Here is a 21,740-nt window from a genome sequence, read left to right on the forward strand (position 1 = left end):
CACAACCTAAGGACTCAACGAGGGTGCTGTCAAACCCTCCCCTAATCTTATGTTCTGACCCTCTTGATCAACACCCTCAGATTCCAGTCTCAAGCATCCTCCTCCAGCTTCTCCCAGTACATACTGGCCAATTCTTGCAGCTCCTTTGGGGTATAGTCTATTTCTTCTTTCTTCAGGCCCAGCACCTCTCCAACTGAGTTTTGCTTAACCCTAAATATAGTTACTTAACCCTAATACTAGGCCTAGTGACCTAGAGATACGGCAAGTCCTGAAAGAGGGTACATGTGGCCTGGGGAAAGACCCCTGCATTGTCACCCAGCTTGGGAGTGGAGTGGGGGACGGAGAGTGCTTGCCCTTAACAGAGAGGGCTATGACTGCAGCTCAGAAAGTTCAGGAGTCTGGGAGTAAAAATCTTCAGCAGCATCCATTCAGATGCCTCCACCTCATTTGTCAGGTTCCCAGGTTTTCCCAAACAGTTCCTTGACCTGTGCGTAATAGACCTGCCTTGACTGGCAACTGTCTGAAGTTTATCCATTCAGACTAGTAAATCCTGGGCTCGGTCCTCAGCTTCCTCAGCCCTCCTGCTGCGAGAGATGAAGGCTTTTTCACATGCACCCAGAAGCCCCCTGGCTTTCACACCTCACTTTCCATTTCCTGTTATTGTCCTCAGCTGTTCCTTATGTCTCTATAGAATAAGAACGGCTTAGCAATAGCCATGCAACCTTATTATCCTCATAGCTCCAATTTTCTCCATACTTCTCAAATGCCAGCGAGTCCAATAATGCATTCCTTTCTACCACACCATCCAATTCACTGCCAGGGTAAGCTACAACACCTGGAACTTGTGCCAGCAACTGTCCATTCTCCATCTACCATGAATGACAGGGTTCAGCTGCATAACTTTGTATCTACCACACTATTAATCTCTGCTACCTATTTCGCATATTAGACAAAAAATGAAGCAAAGAGTTTATACAGAAATATTGGAATGCTTTCCAAAATAAGTTTAAAAAATTGAGAACAAGAAATTAAATAAAATATCAAAAGTATATAAGTGAAATACTAGATTTATTCAAAGAGAAGTGAAATTTCCTGGGTAAAGCATCTGTGTAATAATACTGTTTCTGATTCTGTGTCTCTGACAATTGGCTATGTAGTCACCTTTGTCTATACATTTAGGCATTAATTATACATACTGTTCAGGACATACATTGTGAAGAAAGAAATGAATGAGTCAATTGCTAAAACATATATATCATGACTACTTAAGTAACATGAATATTTAATGAAAATTTAACATATACCATCTGACTTTTATTCTGTGGACATACAAGGAAAAATACAATAATTCATTTTACCCATTACATTGTACAAAATCAGAGACAATGAATTTATAAGCATTGTTTTTTAATAAAAACAGCAATTTAATTCAAACAAATATATTACCTTCCTATTCCTTTATCCTGTATATGTATCTAATTGGGAAAACCCACTAGTATTACTGAAATCAGTAAAAATTCAATCCATGATGCTTCAATTGCTTGGATAAATAAACATCTTACATTTGAAACTCATTTTTCTTATGCTATAAGCCTGATTATCAGTTCCTATAAAAATGCTATGCCCTACTCCTTGCCCCAGTGTGATGAGTCTTTTGCACAAGGCTAAGTGACAGTACTTTTGAACATCCACACACAATTCATCAAGCACACATATTCCTGCTCCAATTAATCAAGCACACATATTCCTTGTCACCAATGGGCAAGCAGCTCTCCTAGTTCTCTTGTTCCTCATAGTGAGCATAGCCACTGGCATACGTCCTTCCTAAATTCAAATTAGTAAACAAATCTGATGACTCAGCATCTGAATCCTTTCCACCTTCATCTTCTTCCTCTTCATCATCCTCTGCTTCATACTCATCCTCTTCCTCCTCATGGTAGCTGGTATCACCATACTTCTCAGATGAAAGGTTCTTCCAATAGGCATCATACCCAGAAGCTCCATCTCCCTCTTCACCTCCAGTCTGCCGGCCAAATTTCAGGGAGCGTGCTACGAAAGACAGATTTGTACATGGCACTTTAGTAGTTCCAGTTCTCGATGTCCTCATTTCCCTCTACAACATATAAAATTACATAAACTTTATTGGCTGCCTCTTACTGCCAAATGAAAAAGTAAGCCACAATTTGCTAATTTCTCCACTTAATATTTAATTGGAGGACCGGCCCCGTGGCTTAGTGGTTAAGTGCGCGCACTCCGCTACTGGTGGCCCAGGTTCGGATCCCGGGTGCGCACCGACGCACTGCTTCTCCGGCCACACTGAGGCTGCGTCCCACATACAGCAACTAGAAGCATGTGCAACTATGACATACAACTATCTCCTGGAGCTTTGGGGCGGGGGGCGGAATATTTAATTGGAAAGACAGGAGACCTTAGGAACAACAATCAGTTCTATCCTACTCAGAGTGGAGTCTATATACACACTATAGATAACAAATAATAAAGATGACTATGTCATTTCATTAAATCTAGAAGAAGTTGGAAAACAAAATAAGAATAATAGTACTCTCCAAACATAAGTTAAAAAAGGCATATTAAAAACTAAAATGCCCTTCATTTGATCAATTAAAAGTTTATTTTCAAATCACAGAACAGTTGATTTCATGTCATTACATTTTCCTTAAGAAAGCTATTTTATAATTCAGATGTCCCAGAAAACAATGCCTCTCATTTTTTCTGCCTTAGTAGCAACACAAAGTTTAGTGCAAAAAATTAGCAAAATCATCAGTTTCACCTCATTGTACAACTATATCTTTGATTAAACAAAGTACTGTCAGTCATTTAGAATTATGGTTGCATTCTGATATGTTTGGTAGAGTCAAACTCTCTTTAACAAAATTGTGAGCTGCATTACTATAAGTGTGTCATAGTGTGTCATAATAGTAGCTTTATTCCTTCATAGAAAAGTTATATAAAAACCATAAAACTGCCTATAGTAGTGATGTATCACATAATAAGTACAGCTGTGCAAAGACCACACACCTAAGAATAGCTTCAGAACAAACTCTGACTTCCAAGTACTGAAGATTACCAGCACTTGAATATTAAGGATTTATAGCTACTCAATTATTTAACAAGAAAGCCTCAGCAAAAACAGAAAAATCACTCTTTTTGGTCTTAAATTTCAGTATTCACTATGTCATTAACTGAGGCAAATGCCAAATATCAAAATAAATGATGGTATATTTCCTAACTTAAATTGAGAAATTTTACCCACAAATTTTCCAAGGCTGTAAAATTCCACTTGCTTAAGAGAATGCATTCATCTTTTCAAATAGGAATAAGAGGCAAAAACAAAAATAGAAAGAGAAAAAAAGAGAGAAATCTTGTCTAAGCAAGAAAGCAAAATCACACCAGTAGTATTTTAAGAAGAGCCTTACTTGACATGCTAAGATCCTTAGTCTCCTGAGTTTCGTGTCCACATTTGGGGCAGGGAGGCTGTTTTCCTTTTTCTTGCTTAAACACCTTGCTCCTTGTATGATCATCACAGAAACAAGCCTATAGGAGAAGTAAAAAATAAGCGAGTAAATAAACAATTCAAAAAAATATACAAAGACATCATTCAATATTTCAAGGAAATTTAAAGATACAGTCTTGTTAAGGCAGAAATTAAGAGTTTTGGTGGGACTGGCCACACTCTTGATCTCAATGTCTTAAGGAAAATGGTCTTTGCCAGGACTCCTCTGACCTATGACCTAACACAAGGCAGAAACTACACACAGGGTATGACAGGTACACACATTTATTCATTCATAAATATATGAGTATTCACAAAATCCCTGATGACATAATGGTGAAGAGCCTATCCACTTTCACTGAGTATACAGTATAAGTAGGGACACAGACAAGTGGAGAGGCAATTACATGACACTACGCATTGAAAGGGAAGTGCAGAGGAGGGGCAGGCACTAAACCAGATATGGGATTCAGGAAAGGCCTCCTGGGAGACACAAAGTCTTAGCTGAGATCTGAAGGAGAATGGGGTGCAGTAGGGTAAGCAAAGATGGAAGAGTGATCTAAGGCAGAGGAAACAGCACAGACAACACTTGAAAGCCATTTGATAAAACTAGAGCAGAGATGGGAGAGAAATAAGAGAGAGGGTTAGGAATATAAGTAAAAACCAGAGAAATGTTTTTAAGAGGAAGTGAATCGGCTGCATCTGTTAGTGATCTTGGACACACAGAAATGCAGTAGACAAGGTCTAAGGAAATAGCACATTATGAAAATCTTCACTTTACTCAAACTCTCCTAAGCAAGTACATTTTGACATTAATTGAAATATACTTCCATCATTTTGGTCAGAATGTTCTCCATAAAAGTAAGGTGTAAAAACTCTGAGCTAAGATTCAGAAGATATGTGCACTAGTGTCAACTCGAAGACAAGCCAACTGGGTGACCTTTGGAAAGTCACTAAGCTTTCTCAATTCAATTCCACAATCTCTAAAATAAAAAAATCAAACTATCTAATGTTTAAAGACCCTTGTAGATTACTTATAGCTATAAATAATCCAAAGACTGGTGGAAGACTATGGGAATTAAAAACAAAATGTAAAAATAAAAAATACACCAGTATACCTTACAACGGAGACAAGAATGCTGACCAAGCCGATTGCATGAAACACCTGTGGGGAAAATACATAATGTCCAGATTCAAACTTGGAATGAAAACACTATTTTCCACAGATTTATACTTGATATACTATCTCAGATCAATTAACTTTCTTTTTCTGTCTCATAACGTAACCTAGACGATACATAAAAATGAGACGGAATTCCCAGCCAGAAAGAAGGAAAGTAACAACTGCACACACCCAGCCTTCTTTCCCATCACGGCTCTAATTATTCTCCACACTCCTCCCATTGCTCCAGATCTAGGAGACAGCAAGCTTCAATAATTATATTTAGAAAACTGAAATGGTGAAATACCATTTTTTCCATGAGACTGCCTGTAGCTTTTCCTTTAATCATATGATGGTTAAATTTTAAAAAGAGTAATTGTCTCCATTAACATACATTCTTTCCTGGTAGTGCAGGCTACTGCTATTTTTTGCATAACTTCCAATAAGAGAATAGAATACTTCGGGTGGAAAGGGGTGACTACGAAGAAAAAACAATGTTCAAGTGGGCAATAAACAGATGAAAAAAATCCTAAAATATTTTATCCCTATTTAAGTCAGTAAGCCACATTAATTTGGGTCATTATCTATGATTAATGAGGAAAAACCTCAAACTTAAGGGCAAATATATTGGAAAAGCCAGAAGGTCTGGCACATATTGAATATGCCAGCATATGGAAGAAAAAAATAAGTAACAGAGGTACAGAAAGAGAAAATAAACTAAACCTTATCCTGATAAAGCTGAATATAAACGACTGACTTTCAATTCACTTGAAGGTCTTGAAAAAATTAAAAGGAGAACAAATAAAAGGAAGCCTATCTTTGTAATTCAAATATTTGACCAGATGTTTCTAATTTGGGGATTCTTTTATTTAAGTTTGCCTGGTTCATGGGGAACCTTTTCAATCTGAACAGGCAAATATTTTTTTTAAAACTCAGAGACGATGTTCTCAATTATGTGTATTATTATTGCTTCTGTCCAACTATCCTGCTCTCTTCCACAGTAATGATAATAATTCAGTTGAATTTGTATTACTTATCCTACGTGCTAATAATAAAAGTTAAAATCAACTGAGTACTTCCGGTATATTAGGCATATATAAGTATACCAAATTATTCTGATAGTAACTATTTATTTCAGAGTCTGTGAAGAACAAAAGCTGAAATCTCAATCATTTCTACTTAAAGATATGCCCAGAGAATTTTTAGGTTCACTCTTCATTTAGTCAAAAAAAAAAAGATATATTTAACCAAAATACTGTAAATCTTTCAAATACACAGCCAGGAGACATACTGAAAGCACACGCTCCCAGCCCGATTTCCCAGGGGCACCAGGCATTTCTGAACAGAATCTTCCCCTTGCCCCACTGTCTGAATCTCTGACGTGCCACGGAGGCACGATCCCGAGAAATCAGTGTTGCCCTCTCACCCTCACCTTCTCCTCTGGGAACTCACACTGGGACGGAGTGTGGCACACCAGTCCTCTCTCCCACTCACCTCAACCCCACACATATGCACTCACTCCACGGCCCGGTGGTTTCTCTCCCCAAGAGTTACAATCTTGGACTTATATAAAGAATGCATTTCTCCCAGATTCTAAAAATAGTTTGACTTTCCTAGTTTTAGATTGGGAAACGGTTTTCTTTTTAAGTCTATTTCCACGTCTTCAGAGTATTTTAAAAGAAAGCAGGTGGGGATGCATCAAAGCCTGCTGGCAACAAGCCATTTTAAATCAGAAGACCCTGGGCCATTTTAATTATTTAAAAAACTAAAGGCAGAGTAAACGTGAGGTTTTTTTTTCCCCTTTAAACATCCTTCCCCCCGATTATGCAAGTAAACAACTATTTTAAAGAATTTCTAAATATCCCAATTCATCCCTTCATTGTAAGGTCAACTCTATAAATGATGAGATATGACCAACTAAGTGAGTGGAAACAAACTCTATATCTTTGGGGCCTATGTGTATGATTAGGACAGTACTTCAGAAAAAAAATTTCAAGTATTGGACGGCAACCAGTGAAGGGAGAACGACAAAGAATAAATAAAGCACTGAAAAAAAAATAAAGAAAGAGGATAAATTAGAGTAAGCCAAAGAAACCTGTGAATCTGCAATGAGAATGACTTTAATATCAGGTATCGGGGCAGCCCCAGTGGCGCAAGTGGTTAAGTGCGCGCGTTCCACTGCAGCGGCCTGGGGTTCGCCGGTTCAGATCCCCGGCGCACACCAACGCACCGCTTGTCAAGCCATGCTGTGGCGGCGTCCCATATGAAGTAGAGGAACATAGGCATGGATGTTAGCCCAGGGCCAGTCTTCTTCAGCAAAAAAAGGGGAGGATTGGCAAATGTTAGCTCAGGGCTGATCTTCCTCACAAAAAAAAAAAAAAACCGGTATCAAAGACATGGTGATAGATTTATCTTAAAATCCTGTCAATTACTCAATTTTTGTATTTTTCCTTTGTCTTTTATCACTAAATCACTAGAATTTTTTTTTGCTTGTTTTTTGTGAGGAAGACCAGCCCTGAGCTAACATCCAATGCCAATCCTCCTCTTTTTTGCTGAGGAAGACTGGCCCTGGGCTAACAGCTGTGCTCATCTTCCTCCATTTCATATGGGACACCACCACAGCATGGCTTAACAAGTGGTGCATCGGTGCGCACCCGGGATCCGAACCAGCGAACCCCGGGCCGCCACAGTGGAGCACGCACAATTAACCGCTTGCGCCACCGGGCCTAGAACTTCTTGATGGAATTACAAACTTATCACTCACAGTTACCTGTCTTTGGGGTTCAAACACTATAAAATGTGCAAAGCTCCCAAGCCCCAAATGAAATAATTCAGTTTTTATATTATACATTCTGCAGAAGCCTAAGAATGGCTCAAAAATGCTATATACTTTGAAACGTTCCTTTATCCTTCGAGAATTCCTACATAATATTTCAAGATATATACATATATTATACATATAATATATGTATATATCTTAGATTGATGACTTAGCAACTTTAAATTTATAGATAAATATAAAGATTAGCGTTTCATACCAGAAGAAGAATCAAATTCAAGGAAGTGAGTATCTGGGGAATTTCAGTCCTTCCCATGATGATATCTACCTGTTTAATAAGGGTTTTCTAAGTGCCAGGTACTATACTAACGCTTTATATGGATTCTCATTTCAATTAAGTCTTTGAAAAAGAAATTAGCATCTTCCTTTAACAAATAAGGAAACTCAGGTTTAGAAAGATTTGGTGATTTGCCCAGTCATATAGCCAATAGGGAGAATTCAAGTAATGTTTAACTCTAAAATTTGAGCTTTTTGAGAATCAATAGAGTAGAAGTAAAATGCAATCTATCTGTAAAGATGAAACCACTGACCCAGTCAGTAACACTGGTTTTCAAACTGAAAGATACCTAAGGATTATGTGTGCAGGTTAAATACATATGCCCGGCACTCACCACAGACTTAAGAGACAGTATCTCCAGGGATGAGGCCTGGGTACCTGTATTTTTAAAAAACCTACACAGGTGTTTCTGATGCATACTCCTCTCTTGGAATCACTGGCACCAACTAGCGGGAACAAACTAGGGGTGGTATCACTTACTTGGGGGCATTTGGAAATGTGTGTGTGTGGGAGGGGGTGTGTTATAATAACTTGGAGGTGAAAATGACATTTAGTTCTCAGGAACAGGAATGCTACCAGTCCTGTAACGCTTGATCAACCCTACAAAATGAAGAACTGACCCAACCAAAATGCCACTGGAACCCTTGTTGAAAAAAAATGGATTATGTGTTCTGAATTTTTTCTAGAAACGAAAAATAGATAGTAAGTTAAATTATAGTCAGTCCATAAGAGGCTGCATGAAAAACTAGATTCCTTTTTCACTAAGTTTAACACTCATACTACTAAGAATCATAGGTAAAAAGAATATCTAATATATAAAAAACTTACATTTAAATGTTTCCGCCTCTAAAACCTGGCAGCTGGCTTGATGTTCAAATTGATCATCTTCACAGAGAAAGTTATGGCAAAAAGAACAACTGAATATTCTGCCTCCTATTGGATTAAAAAACAAAACCCACAAATGTAAATATGATGAACTTTAATTTAAAAAACTCGTATCTATACAACTGCTCAGAAAAGATGGCAACTTATTTCAGATTTACACCAAAATGTCACAGCAGTTTTCATTCTAGTAAAGGCTACAATGAAAACTGCCAAATTGAACCATAAAAAAGTGAACTCCCACTATCCCCTGGCTACTCATATAATACTCACAATGCTCGGAGACACCTACTCTCTCATAATTCCCCTCCCTGTCTGCTTAGGTAAACAATCCTAGCATTGACTATTACTGCTAGTTTAAATCCCTTTTCCAACTAAACTGATAATCAAAACAGTGCCAGCAGTTAGGATTAACAGTATCCTGAAAAAATCTGAAAAAAAGCATACAGAATGTTTCAAAGCCAGCCTTCACTTATAGCAAAGTTCGCTGCTTTTAAGTAATCACTCACCATGGTCCCAGACACCTCGTTCACATTCCACACACTCAGCGTCAGTGAGAGGGCAGGCACAGGCGTGTGTACTGAGACACTTCCTACCATGACAAACCCAAGCTTCACAGAAGTCACATATTGCGCCCTGCAACAGAGGAACACGAAAAATTAATCTCTATCACTTGACTGGCTGCAACCATTATTTAACCAACGGCAACCATCAAAATTGTATACATTTAGCAATTTATCAACCCTCAGTGATAGTGGGTGGCTTCAGTAAAGAAAAAATTTTACCATTTACTCTAAGCCAAAATCAAAGAGGGTTCTCTGAAAATCAAACTACTTTACCAACAGCCATTTACAATATAAAAATCTTAGCTATAAAGCAAAAGAAAAAGGAGCAAGGGGGAAACTATACACTTATCCTAACGTTCATGATTAAAGTAACTCAAGGAGCTAGAATTGTTGCCATCAAACTGAATTCTAATTCAAATGAAGTTTGGAGTCCACAGTTTAAGCATTCTATGTCCAGTAACCAAACTGAATTTTTTCAAATACTAATATTTCTGACTAAAGAAAATTCCTTCTTATCTGTGTAATTTACAAAATTATCACACAGCTTTTCTAGAATAGCCAAGAGAAAATATTAAACTTCTACCAGCCTCTTTTTTCTTTTAAGGCAACCTATGCTTTAAATCATTATTACATTCCCTTGTGGAAAAAAATTACGGTAAAATACACAGAACTAAATGACACGGTAAGACTCTCCAATTCTATATCAAGATAAGATGGTAAGACTCTACCTTTCAATAACACAATGACATCTACAGAACATTAAGAGCTAGAAAGAATCTTAAGGAAATGGGACTGGATGCCCTTCCCTTTACAGATGAGGCAAAGTGGCCCAAGACTAAGTCCAAATCCCAGAGCTACATTACAGCTGAGCTGAGATTTAAATCCAGGTCTTCTGAATCTCAATTCAGTGTTCTACTATTCAAGGCTGTATAACAAAAGTGGTAAAGAGAAAACAGAAAGAATGTTTTTTGACTTAAAAATGGATTATCGGTGTAGATAGCAAATCCTCAAATATATCTCTTGGCTCACTCAGGGTTCTAGCAACAAAGAGATGGCACACTAAACCGGGTAATCCAGGAGAGTTGAAAAGAGATGATTTACAAAGGACAGGGAAGGGCTTAGAAAAAACATCAAGGCATGATGCAGTTACCAGCCCTGGGCCTGAAACAAGAGAAGGGGAGGGAGTTACCAGAACCCCAAGAGAAAGTCGAGTGGAGGGGACTACCTGGCCATATGGAGAGGACTTGTGGCCAATCTATGTCCAAACCAGGACAACCGGGTAGGGAGTGAGCTGGGAGAATAAACACCCAGATTGTATTCTACTCCCATCTTCAGGTCTCCTGCCAGCATCCTCCACTGGCTGAACCCAAAGGAAGCCATAAGGTAAGAAAGCCATTGATCCAGTCCATACACTCAGGTCAAGCTCCCAGGGCAAAGCAGGGTGGAGAAGAGTGAAGGGAGAGGGAATCTCAACAGGCAAATAGAAGATTTACAGAAAATCATTTTCTAGAATTTATAGCTAATGATAGATCATTCTACTTAAACTTTTTCTTTATATAAGAAGAGATCATTCACACTCAGTGAATTTTTTTAAAAAGTATGTGATAAATTTAGAGATAAGCAAGCTACCAAGGAAGATTCCAATGGTTTTTGAATAAAGATAACATTGACAATCCTATATTTAAAATAAAGAAGAATTCACAAGATGATTATGAATAATTCTAGCTCCTTGCTTTTATAAGACATCACACATGAAATATATAAAGGTCTGCCTCATGATGGAAACTTCTAAGTTCTTGAAAAGTTTACTATAAATAAAATATTCTGCTGGATGTAAAAATAGTATTACTTTCCGGGTGGACAGAAATTTTGGCCCTAAGCATAAAATCACGCAACAGAATACAATAAAACTGGTTAAAAGGATACCTTGTTTAGTGAAAAAGAGAATAAAAGGCATCACACAATGCAATTGTTTGTATTATTTAAAACAATAAACTTGCTTAGAAAATTCTATATGTAATGAAGAAATTACATATAACTCTGTGTTATGTACTCTTTTTTGAAATGTAAAGCTTTAAAAAAACCTCCTAATCCTAGGTTCTTTTGGAACTAGGTTGCTTATTTAATCAAAAGCTTGAACCTTGGTTAAGCAGGACTTTTAGTATAATAAACAATATCCTATGAAATCTAATTAAGACACATTAGAAGGGTATTATCGACAAATAAATTTTTGTTTAAGTCAACATTAAATTAGTTTCCATTCCTTGTATGTTTCCCAATAAGAAAAAAGGAAGTAGTCAAAACCAAGTGAGTAATAAAGAAAAATCATACAAAGAACATGCCACAGGTAATCTAGATAGCTCCACATTGACTGAACCAAAGAACAGAGCAATGCTATTTAGAAAAAAATAACCATTGGTCAGAGTGACTTTTTCCTATGCTTGGAAACCTACTAGTCTAAGAGATGAGGACAAGAAACTTACCACCATTGCAAGGCCAGTACTGTATACACCAGCATGCTTTATGACACAATCTGAAGACTTCATCATGCACTTTGTCTTCCCTAGTAAAGAAACAAATTTGCACTATTAGTCTTGCAAAGTAGTACATGCAAGTATTCACTAATTCCTCTTTTTATCTAGCCTAAGTTCCTATGGAAATCATTTGAAAATAAATGGATAGAAACCAGCATTTTTTATTGCTTACATAACTAAAAAAAGAAAATGGATATAACTGAGATCTTGTTACCAAGTCCTATCTTTTCAGATTAGAAATTTATTAATAAATCTGCAAAAATGTATTGCACAATAAAGCTATATGCTAATTCATGTTTGTACTAAAATCAGCAATTGTAGGTTATACTTTGCAATCTAACAATTGTTATCTGTTGTTAGTGTCGTTGAGTCAATTCCGACTCCTAGCAACTCTATGTACAACAGAGCAGAACTCTGCCTGGTCTTTTTTTGCCATCCTCTCATCTTCTGGGGCTACGTCAGAGAATGCTTTGCTGCTGTTCATAGGGTTTTCATGGTCAATTTTTTCAGAAGTGGGTGACCAGGTCCTTCTTCCTAGTCTGTCTTAGTCTGGAAACTCTGCTGAAACCTGTCTACTATGGGTGACCCTGCTGGTATTTGAAATACTGGTGGCATCACAGCAACACACAGCTGCCACAGTATGACAATCAACAGATGGGAACGATAATTATAGCAGTTTAAAATCTTGAGAATTTTCAGATGAATTATATTTTAAAAAGCTATGCTTTAAAATGAATTTTACATTTTATAATTCACAATAAAAACAGTCTGGTTTGAAGTTATTGCTTATTTCTTTCCAGAGAACATTTCAAACCAAACCAAATAATGATTAGGCAACTTACCTGGTTCTTTTTTAAGTCTACCCATACATAAAAATGAGCAAAAAAACAGGAGTATAGTGATAGAGCTAAAAATCACAATATAGCCATACAAGCTTTGATCAAGCAGGAAATTACCAACCCGAAACACTGTCAGGAAACTCCCTTATCATAGAGTATGTGAAGATTAATGGTGACATATTAATCACCCATCTCAGACTCCAAAGTGGAACATGAAAGAAATAGAAGATGCTCAATTTCCCATTATCCTGATTACCTGGGGAACAAAGCTAGACAACAGGAAATAGTACGAAAAGAGAAACTGGAAATGAGAGGCAGCAGCTATCCAACTGCTCCATGACTAACACTAAGTACAAGAATCAGTAAGTGGGAAACGCATCCACGTACAAAGTGCTACAAAATTCAAGCCCAGACACCCTGAGAATGCGGGAACTTCCTAGCAGGAACTTAATCTTCTCCGTAATCTATTTTCTCACTCTATATTCATTTATCGTTTATAAAATAAGGATGTAAAAACTGGCAGATGAGTGGTCTATCTAGGCCAGTATTCTCTTTTTCATTAAATATAAACCTCAAAGACATCTTCTTTGAAAGCTAGAACTACATTAGAAATATTCAGGGAAGTAGCCCTAAATATTCCTAACTTTCTGCAATGTTATCATACATAAACACATTTAAATGAGCATATTCCAAACTCTGTTCTACCTGAAACTATTATCCCATAACCAAAGGGGATATTTGTTCAAATAAAAGTTTAGGGAGTAAATCTGGAATGAATAAAATTAATCAGGTTTTTTTCTGGAGGTCTTCAGTATGTTTAACATATAAATATGTAATAGAAATCACCCAGATGGAAAGGAGGGGATGAAACTTGCAGCGTTGCTCAAATGTATGCATCATTTTAAAAAATACCTATTAAAATCTCAAGTATTCTGTGGAAGAACATTTGGGAAACACCAATCTTGTTCTATGAACTACCATTTAGTTTTATTCTGAACAATCATTTACTCTGAATGAAAGTTTCCACTTATACTTGGGAACTGAGTACGTGGCTTAGGAACTCGATTTCATTTGCTTGGGAATATATATGAGGAAACTCAAGATTCATATGCGAAGTGCCGAAGACAAAAACAGCTGATCACAAAAACTGGCACCAGGTAACTGTGGAACAAAATTATTCTCAGTGGTCTAATATACTGCGTGCGATATCAGTAGGAATCAAAATTTAGAAAAGTAAACAAATGGATATCAACAAGACTAAGGTAGTATAATTAATACTCAGGATCATCAAATGTTATTAGTCTGAAGTCTGATCTTTTAATGTTTAAAACAACATGTTGGTAACATGTTTAGATATATCTAAATTGTATCTTATTTTCCCACACTACATCAAAGAGACAAAATCAAGACAGTATGCTGGTAAGCCAAGTAACATTTTACGTTATTTTATTAATGGTAAGGCAAAACATTTTGTAAACAATAATGACAAACCCACAGGTTCAAACTGATTAACCGCCAAACAAATGTTTGATAAAAGAAAAGGTATGTGTCCTTAGTTTTCACATACTTACCACACTGTGCACAAATTGGTAACTTCTGTACAGAATTACAAAAATAGCAAAACGCTCTATTCTTCTGCCGCCTTGTCATGTAAAATAAAATTTAAAATATAGTTAATATCAAATAAAAGGTCAGAGGGTCTATATTATTAAATATCGATAGAAAAAGAAATAAATATTTACCTCTGACACTTGTCACATTCCTGTAAAATACAAAAACATAACATTAATTTTCTACCAGCTAAAAATTGCAAATTTACTTGCATTATAAAGAATATCCTGTTTTTCATGTAAAAATTTAAGTGACACTTTCCCAAAATCCTTCAACTTCACCCATGTATACAAGCATCTACATATACTTGAATAACAAAGGTATGCTCCCAGGCACACCGTGCTAGACAAAGAAGTGGCATTTTCACAAAGAGGCTAAATATAGCGTTGGTTTGTTTTTTGCATTTTTTTCTTAAGAAATCAGACAAATAATACAGAATGGACACAAGAAACAGTAGAGAACACAATACGATGAAGCTCACAGAAAATCCAGAATCCTAAACGTAGTCTGGTCCCAAACCACTTTTTAAACCATGCTGGCCTATTCTCTTCAGACTCAAGTCACTATTTGTCAGCCATTCTTGAAATATGTCCTGTACTCTTTTCCATGCCTTACTTATTCTAATGACTTTCCTTGAAAAGTCCTTCCTCACAATCTTTAGTATGTTGGAAGCTCTGGTGATGATCCCACCTCCCCTGTGAACTGTACCCCATTCCACACACTCAACTTTATCACCTCCTAGTCCTAATGTATCTTAGTTCTAATTGTACCTTTACTGCAACACTTAACCAAAGTCTAGCCCTCTTTATATGTATTTATGTGAGTCACTTCTTGTTTTGTCTGCCCCATACCGCTTTTCTCTAGAAATGACGATGACACACAGAAGGAAGTTCCCACTGTCCTATCTGTGCTACGTCATCCAGCTCCCCCACCACCATAAACGTGAGTCCTGGAATGGGCACCTGCCCAAGTCTGAATTATCAGAGTTCTTTCCCTCTCTGAGGGCAACAACACGTGAAACGAGACATGCCAGCTATAAACCCAAACAAATGGAGTAAGACAACCTGAGAAAATGGAACTGATAAGCAAAAAGAAACAAAAGCAAAAGAAGGAACTACAAGGTTCTTCCAGGTTCCAGCTGTCCCTGTGTCCCAGCTACAGCCTTCCCAACTACATGTTAGTCCATTATTCATTTTATAAACTCTATTTCTCCCTAAAGTTATTTAAGTTGGATTTGTCATTTATAAACAAACAAGTCTTAAGTAATACACAAAATGACTGAGCTATAAGCTTGTGGAAACAAGGGCTGTGTCATTCATCTCTGTATCCCCCACAGTGCCTGAAATAGCACCTGGCACAGAGTAGATGCACAATAAACATTTATGGAATTAAATCATATTAAGCACTTCCATATGTGTTTGATGAAAACAAAAGACAAAGAAAAAAGGGGAGTAGCGAGAATAGAAAAAGTAGACAGGAGTGGAAATAGGGAAATGTGGGACCACACAGAGACCCACGGTCAAAGAAAGGAAAGGGGCAATGATGACATAACCACCTTTTGCTTTTTCACAACCTTGACAAAGGAGCCCAGAAACGGTCAGGACTAACTCACTCGGTACAGAGAAATAAGGTAGTAGAACAGGAAACCAAGAGACATCAAGAAAAGTGGAAAGTTTACAAAAGAGAAATCAGATGAGCTAAGAACTGCTAAGAGAAAATGAAAAAAAGCTCCAACTAATAGGACAAATTGTGTTCGGGCCTATAAGGGTAGAGTAGCTGGAAAACATCACACAGTTCCTAGCGTGTATTCTTGTTCAGTACCTATCACCAACAGTAGCCAAGCTAATATGCTAGGTTTTATAAATAACAAAGTTAAAGAAAAATCACTGCTACCTAGCGTTAATGAAAATAATACACATGCCTCCAACACAGATTTCAAATTCAGTTAAATATATGCAGCAACACTGTATTCAATGAAATTTTATTCAGGTATTTTTCAGGTAACTATTACATAGTTTTTCAACTATCAAGTGATATCAAAAAAAGCCGTTACCATTGAAGCATTGCACGGGTGTTTAGCTAAATCTATGGTGCTTCTTGATGCTCTTAGTTGTTTTTCACGTTCCCGGCGGTTCTCTGCCTTCTTCCTCGCACCAGTCTTTTTTTTAGGCATTTTCCCCCTCTTTCTACACAAGAGATCAGAAAAGATATAATTGCCTGGTTGCTTTGCTATTTTAAATAAACTAAGAAATAGCAGAATGAAGTGTTCTTATTCTCATTAAATTTTAACTCAACCCTGTCATTTTGACGGTTAGGCACATTTTTAAGTCTTTACGAAACATTAAGCATACATTATCCCAAATAAAAATAGATGACTTATAAAACAAGGCACTTACTTGCACTACAAAACAATTCTAAAAATGTGAGTATCCAAAAAATTTATCCTAAAAGCCAAAATAGTTTTCTTTTCCCATTGAGAAAAAACAAGTTTCGCTGATGTTAAGTGTTCTTTAAAAATTATTTTGTACCAAGTTAAAAAAAATTATTAGGCATATATCATTAACAAGAAATCATTCAAAAGTATATTAGTTACCCAGTTTCTATCACTTTTTTGACTTTTATATTTAGATAACCTGATGCTGCCAAGAGTTGAAGTATAACAAGTCTTACTTCTTCTATACAATATCTAAATAAAACATCTAACAGTCAACTCAAATGACATTAATTACAAAGCCAAACTATACTCTCTGAAGACATATTAAAGGTATTATAGTTGCTTTGACTCTGAAAGCTGCCCTTCTCTCTACATGCAGGGACCATATAATTTTAACAGGGTTCAAATTTATGTTTCAGGGTATATATTTCCCACACATATCAAAATAAGGACTTTAAAACCAGCTTTCATCCCTCGTTGAAGGAACTACCAGACTTAGAAAAACAACAGTTTTACTAAATAACACATTTTTATTTGGCTTTTCATCCAATGTGAAGATTACAAGTTCCCTGAGGATTCCAGCCCTATCTTTCTTGGCAATGTTTGCCTCCCAGCCCTGCCAGCCATACACTAAGCATTCAATAACTGAAGAGATACACAAATAAATGAGTCTATGTCTTGCTCTGAAATATGAATCTCAAATTTCTAAGTCTTTTCTAAGAGTGATTCTCAAAAAACAACTGCAGAAATTCCTAAAAATACAGATTTATCTTCTAGGCCCTACTCAAGATCCACAAACTCTAAACCTCCAAAGACAGGACCGAGTTTCATTGGTGACCATGACACACAGCCTCCCTGAAAACACGAACATTCTTAGGCAAACAAACCAAACCATGTCCAGAATACATGGAGAGAGTTCCAAGAAAGCACACCTCAAAGAAATTTATATTTCTCATTCAAAAGGGCATATTACAATACAGCAAAATCATGCACCAGCTTGTACTTGAAACAATAGTTGAAGGTCACTCATAAAGTTTTCCTACTTTCGGGTTCAACTCCTGTTACAATGTCCAACCAAAAACCTAGTGGTGGGAAGTTGCGACTTAAAAACATGGACAAATCAGGCCAGGAGGTTTGGTTACTTAAGCCCACCAGGTCACCCTTCCCGTATTTAAAATGACAAAATCTACAGGGTGAAAAAAATGTGTACTGCCATGCCAAAGGAGCTCAGAACATAATCATGGGGTAATGATCCGGATAAATTTTCTGCGTCTCCAGGGGTGAATCCGCTCAGACAGCTGAGCCTCAATTTTTTTTTTTTTCTCCAGTTTGTTTTGGAAACTTAAGAGTGAATTCTTTTTCTCAGCCTTATATGAATTTAAGCCCTATCTCCAGCAACGCTCGAGCTTCATCAGGACGCGGCCCGTGTCACCAAAGGAGGAAACAGGCACGGGGTCACTGCAGCTTCGCAGGGAAAGTCTGCAGTGGGGACCCAGCGGGGTGAAGGCGGCGTCCAGAGGAGACTGAGCAGAGGTGCCACGCGGCTCGGGGAACCGACAACCGTCATCCTCCCGCGGGACACCCTCCCTCGCGCGCCGGGCCGACCTCGCTCACCCTCGCGCGGAGGCCGGGCTCACTCCGGGGCCAGAGGGGCAGGGAGTGGTGTGAGGCCGGCCCGCCGCAGCAGCAGATCCAACTCGTGGACCACGACTCCGGGTAAGAAGCTACCAAGACCCCGGCAGGTCAGACAGAAGCAGTTTCGGACACTGAGAGCCGGACCGGATATCCTCTTACGTCAGCAGCGTCCTTACGGCAGCACGCCGACAGAAAAGGGCCCGCCCACTTCTGTTCGCTCCGCCCCTGTCCCGCCCACTCCTGCGGGGGGCGGGGCTCCCAATCTAGGGCAGAGGACCTGCCAGGGGAAGACAGAGGATGCTGGCGAGCAGAAAAATGGGGAACTGAAGGAGGAAAGGGGATAGGAAAGCCCCCTCAATTTTATTTTTCAGAAAAGGAGAAATATAAGGAAGAGAAAAATCTAAAAGGAAGAGGGAAATGAACTCACAAACTTGGTACTGGATCAGTTAACTCAAACAGAAAAATTCTTGCCTAATTATATTGGAAACTTTCTGCTACCTGCATCTTTTGTGCCTCACAACCCACTTCATGTTTACTGCACAAGCTGCGCCCTTAGTTGCCTGGTGAAGTTCTGTACTCCCCTCCTTTGTCTTCTGTGTCCACTGTGCCCTTTGGAATTCCAATCTTTTGTGACAAATTCTCCCACATTCTGGGCCTCTAGCGTGTGTTCTGCCTGTCCTTAATTGAAACCTAACATCCTCTCCCTTGCAAAGACTGCTTGCTTTAAACTTCTCTGAACTGAAGGGTGCTTATTTTCTCAACCTTCATCTCTTGATTAGGAGGTGCTCTCCAGTGCCTCACTCAGATAGTTCTTCCTCCTTTCTAGGTAGCCATACCACTTTTAATCCTCATCATTGCTATTTTTTACCCACTCCTTATTGATGGAAAACTTTGAAACCTGACTTCCAACTTCTGCCATCATTCAGAGTCACATTAACATCCAAATGGAAGACCCATGCTCTCGGGTTCTTGATTTTTTCATCTCCAATAGCCCTCACCTCCACTCCTCTACAGGTCCCCCACTCTCATGACCACACTCCAGGTCTTGTCATGAGGTGGATATACTCCACCACTGAAGTCCAAAATTCAACCAACTACCCAACCTCCTATCTTACCAACTCTCTTACTCAATTTCCCCTCCTAATGAAAAGTTCAAATCTTTTGACCTGTTTCCTCCCTATGGATCATCTCTCTGCTTTCTTTTTTTCCTCAATTTATAAAACACAGTTCATCATGTCAATCACAGTTTGCCTTATTTACTTTCTGATTAAACCAACTGGAACATTCCCAACTCTGTGAATTCAACAGCTTGCCTTTTCTTTCCTACACTGGACTTCTGAGTGTTAAGGAAAAAAATTACACAATCATGATTTTATGCTAGATCCAAAGTCACCGACCTCCACAAGGCTTTCAAAATTGCCCTTCAATCCTTGTATATTTTCCTGATCAGATCTATCATCCCCATTCTCCACATGGCTTTATCAAATCTTCTCCCCTTTCCTCAACTTTCCATCACTTCCTCCATCAATTTCAGCAGATATTATCGTCTCCTATTTCACAGAGAAAATAGAATAGTATCAGTAATGGCTATATATCATTTTGTGCTCCTAGCATTCTAATTACTTTACATGTGTAAGTATTCTTAACTCCTAAATCTACGCGTGAGGAAACTTGAGCAGAGACTATGCAACTTTCTCCAAGATTACAAAGATGGTTTGGCTTGTGATATTGTCTGTTGCAGCAGTTTTTAGACTTTTTGGTCTCAGGATCCCTTAAAAACTCTTAAAAACTGAAAACCCTAGCAAGCTTTTGTTTTTGTGCATTGTATCTATTGATATTTACCATATAAAAAATTAAAACATAAAATTTAAAGTATTTATTAATTCATTAAAAAAAACTCATACATCTATTACATAGTAATATAAATAAATTTATATGAAAAAAAAGCTGCATTTTCCCCAAACATGAAACATAGAAGAGTGGTACTGTTTTACAATTTTGCAAATCTCTTTAATGTAAAGCTTACTAGAAGGCAGGTGAATTCCTATATCTGCCATTCCATTGGGAAGTGTTTTGGTGTTCTCATTTTCTCAACATATAGTTATCCAGGGAAATTGCAAAGAACTCTCTGGGGAAGGACTGAGGGAATTATTACATTGTACACATTTTATAATATTTCAGGGCCTTCCTTGTGGGGATTGTCTTTTCCCCATTGATGGTTTCCAGATCCAAAAACTGGCTCAGACTTAAAAACTGGGCAAAGAGTTGTAGCTCATTATTGGAATGTTGCTCTCAGGCTGCTGGTCATGCACTCCCTTGATTTCCTTTGATTGTACAGACTCAGCAGTATCCTTGTTTGCTGCTCATCCATTTTGCTCCTGGGGACACCTTATCCTGTTATCCATCTCTCTAATCTTCTGAGGGTGAGACCCCTTTCCCTCATTGCCACTCTTCCCCTGCCACTGGTGACAATAGTTGTGCCAGGTTACATTGTAAAGAAAGCCAAGTTATTGACCCAGTGGCCAGGAGGGAAGCAGAGGGCGGATCCTGAAGGGAGCACAGGTTGTACTACAAGGAGGAGGCCTCTTCGTGTTTAAGCAAGAGGGTGGGAGGGATACTAGTCGTTAATCAGGAATATTGGACCATGTTCAGACTCAGAGGATTCAGGAGAATCTAGAGATTCAAGATTTTCAGGAGTCACAACCCAGCCCATTGCATCAGAGATTTTTTTTCCGACCTTGGCATAGCCAACCTAGCTGGGCTGCATGGTTATTAATCTCCTTTGGAGCTCAGCCACACATATGATTAAGTGTTGGGTCTGTTCCTCAGCTTTTTCTGCCCTCCCACTGCAGGAGATAAAAGCCTCTTTATTTGCTACCAGAGAAGCCTTCTGAATTTTACTCTGAGATTTTTAATAGCCATTAACAATTCTCAGCTTTTTGCTTTTTCCAAAGAATCAATTTTGCTTAGCAACAGCCAATTCCCCTGTCCTTAAGGTTACTATTTCCCTCATATTTCTTAAATGCCTGACACATTGCACCCACTAATATATTACCTTCCATTAGAATACATCCCAGTTCACTACTAATGAAAGTTTTACTTGTTGCACTGTTACCTTGTGCCAAGGTCTATCTGTCCTCCATCTATCACCAATGTAAAGGTTCTCACTGACAGTCAGGTGGCCAATGATTCAAGTCAAAAATCCTGTCATAGCTTCTACTTTCTTGACTCATCCCTGACATCAACTATCTCAGGTTAGCTTCTCTGGAAGCATACTCTGAGTCAGAGACAAGGATAGAGAGTTTATTAGACAATGCTTTGGGAATGACACCTGAGGAAGGGAGAGTAGCAGGATTGGACAGAGGGAAGAGTTGGCCTGCAGTATAGTCTCAGTGAAGGCCTTGACTTCAAATCTGGAATGTTCCTTCAGAGTTGAGGCAAGTGGAC

The 21,740-nt window shown here is 38.1% G+C and overlaps 1 protein-coding gene across 1 annotated transcript; it reads right to left on the reverse strand.

Annotated features, from left to right (window-relative positions):
- Positions 1 to 1,049: 1,049 nt before the first annotated feature.
- On the reverse strand, positions 1,050 to 18,433 carry NOAZFP (nucleolar atypical zinc finger). Its single transcript, XM_004426470.3, has 10 exons — positions 18,273 to 18,433; positions 16,278 to 16,410; positions 14,356 to 14,375; positions 14,185 to 14,255; positions 11,724 to 11,803; positions 9,184 to 9,310; positions 8,621 to 8,725; positions 4,633 to 4,679; positions 3,438 to 3,555; positions 1,050 to 2,049 (listed from the first exon to the last, which is right to left on the reverse strand). Exons 2-10 carry the CDS (start codon positions 16,395 to 16,397, stop codon positions 1,775 to 1,777), a joined length of 963 nt encoding a protein of 320 aa, XP_004426527.1. The 5' UTR covers positions 16,398 to 16,410; positions 18,273 to 18,433; the 3' UTR covers positions 1,050 to 1,774.
- Between the last annotated feature and the right edge of the window lie 3,307 nt (positions 18,434 to 21,740).

The sequence above is a fragment of the Ceratotherium simum genome, chromosome 12, assembly GCF_057802395.1.
Source record: "Ceratotherium simum simum isolate JZ-2026a chromosome 12, ASM5780239v1, whole genome shotgun sequence".
NCBI classification, from domain to species: Eukaryota; Metazoa; Chordata; class Mammalia; order Perissodactyla; family Rhinocerotidae; genus Ceratotherium; species Ceratotherium simum.

Excerpts from the sequence above, each read along its gene's own strand:
- NOAZFP (XM_004426470.3), bottom strand. The coding sequence starts at position 16,397 with ATGCCTAAAAAAAAGACTGGTGCGAGGAAGAAGGCAGAGAACCGCCGG. Across the intron at positions 9,311-11,723 it reads GTACTGGCCTTGCAATGGTG|GGCGCAATATGTGACTTCTG; the intron begins GTAAGTTTCTTG and ends CCTCTGTTGCAG. Across the intron at positions 2,050-3,437 it reads TAAGGATCTTAGCATGTCAA|CACGCTCCCTGAAATTTGGC; the intron begins GTAAGGCTCTTC and ends TGTCTTTCGTAG.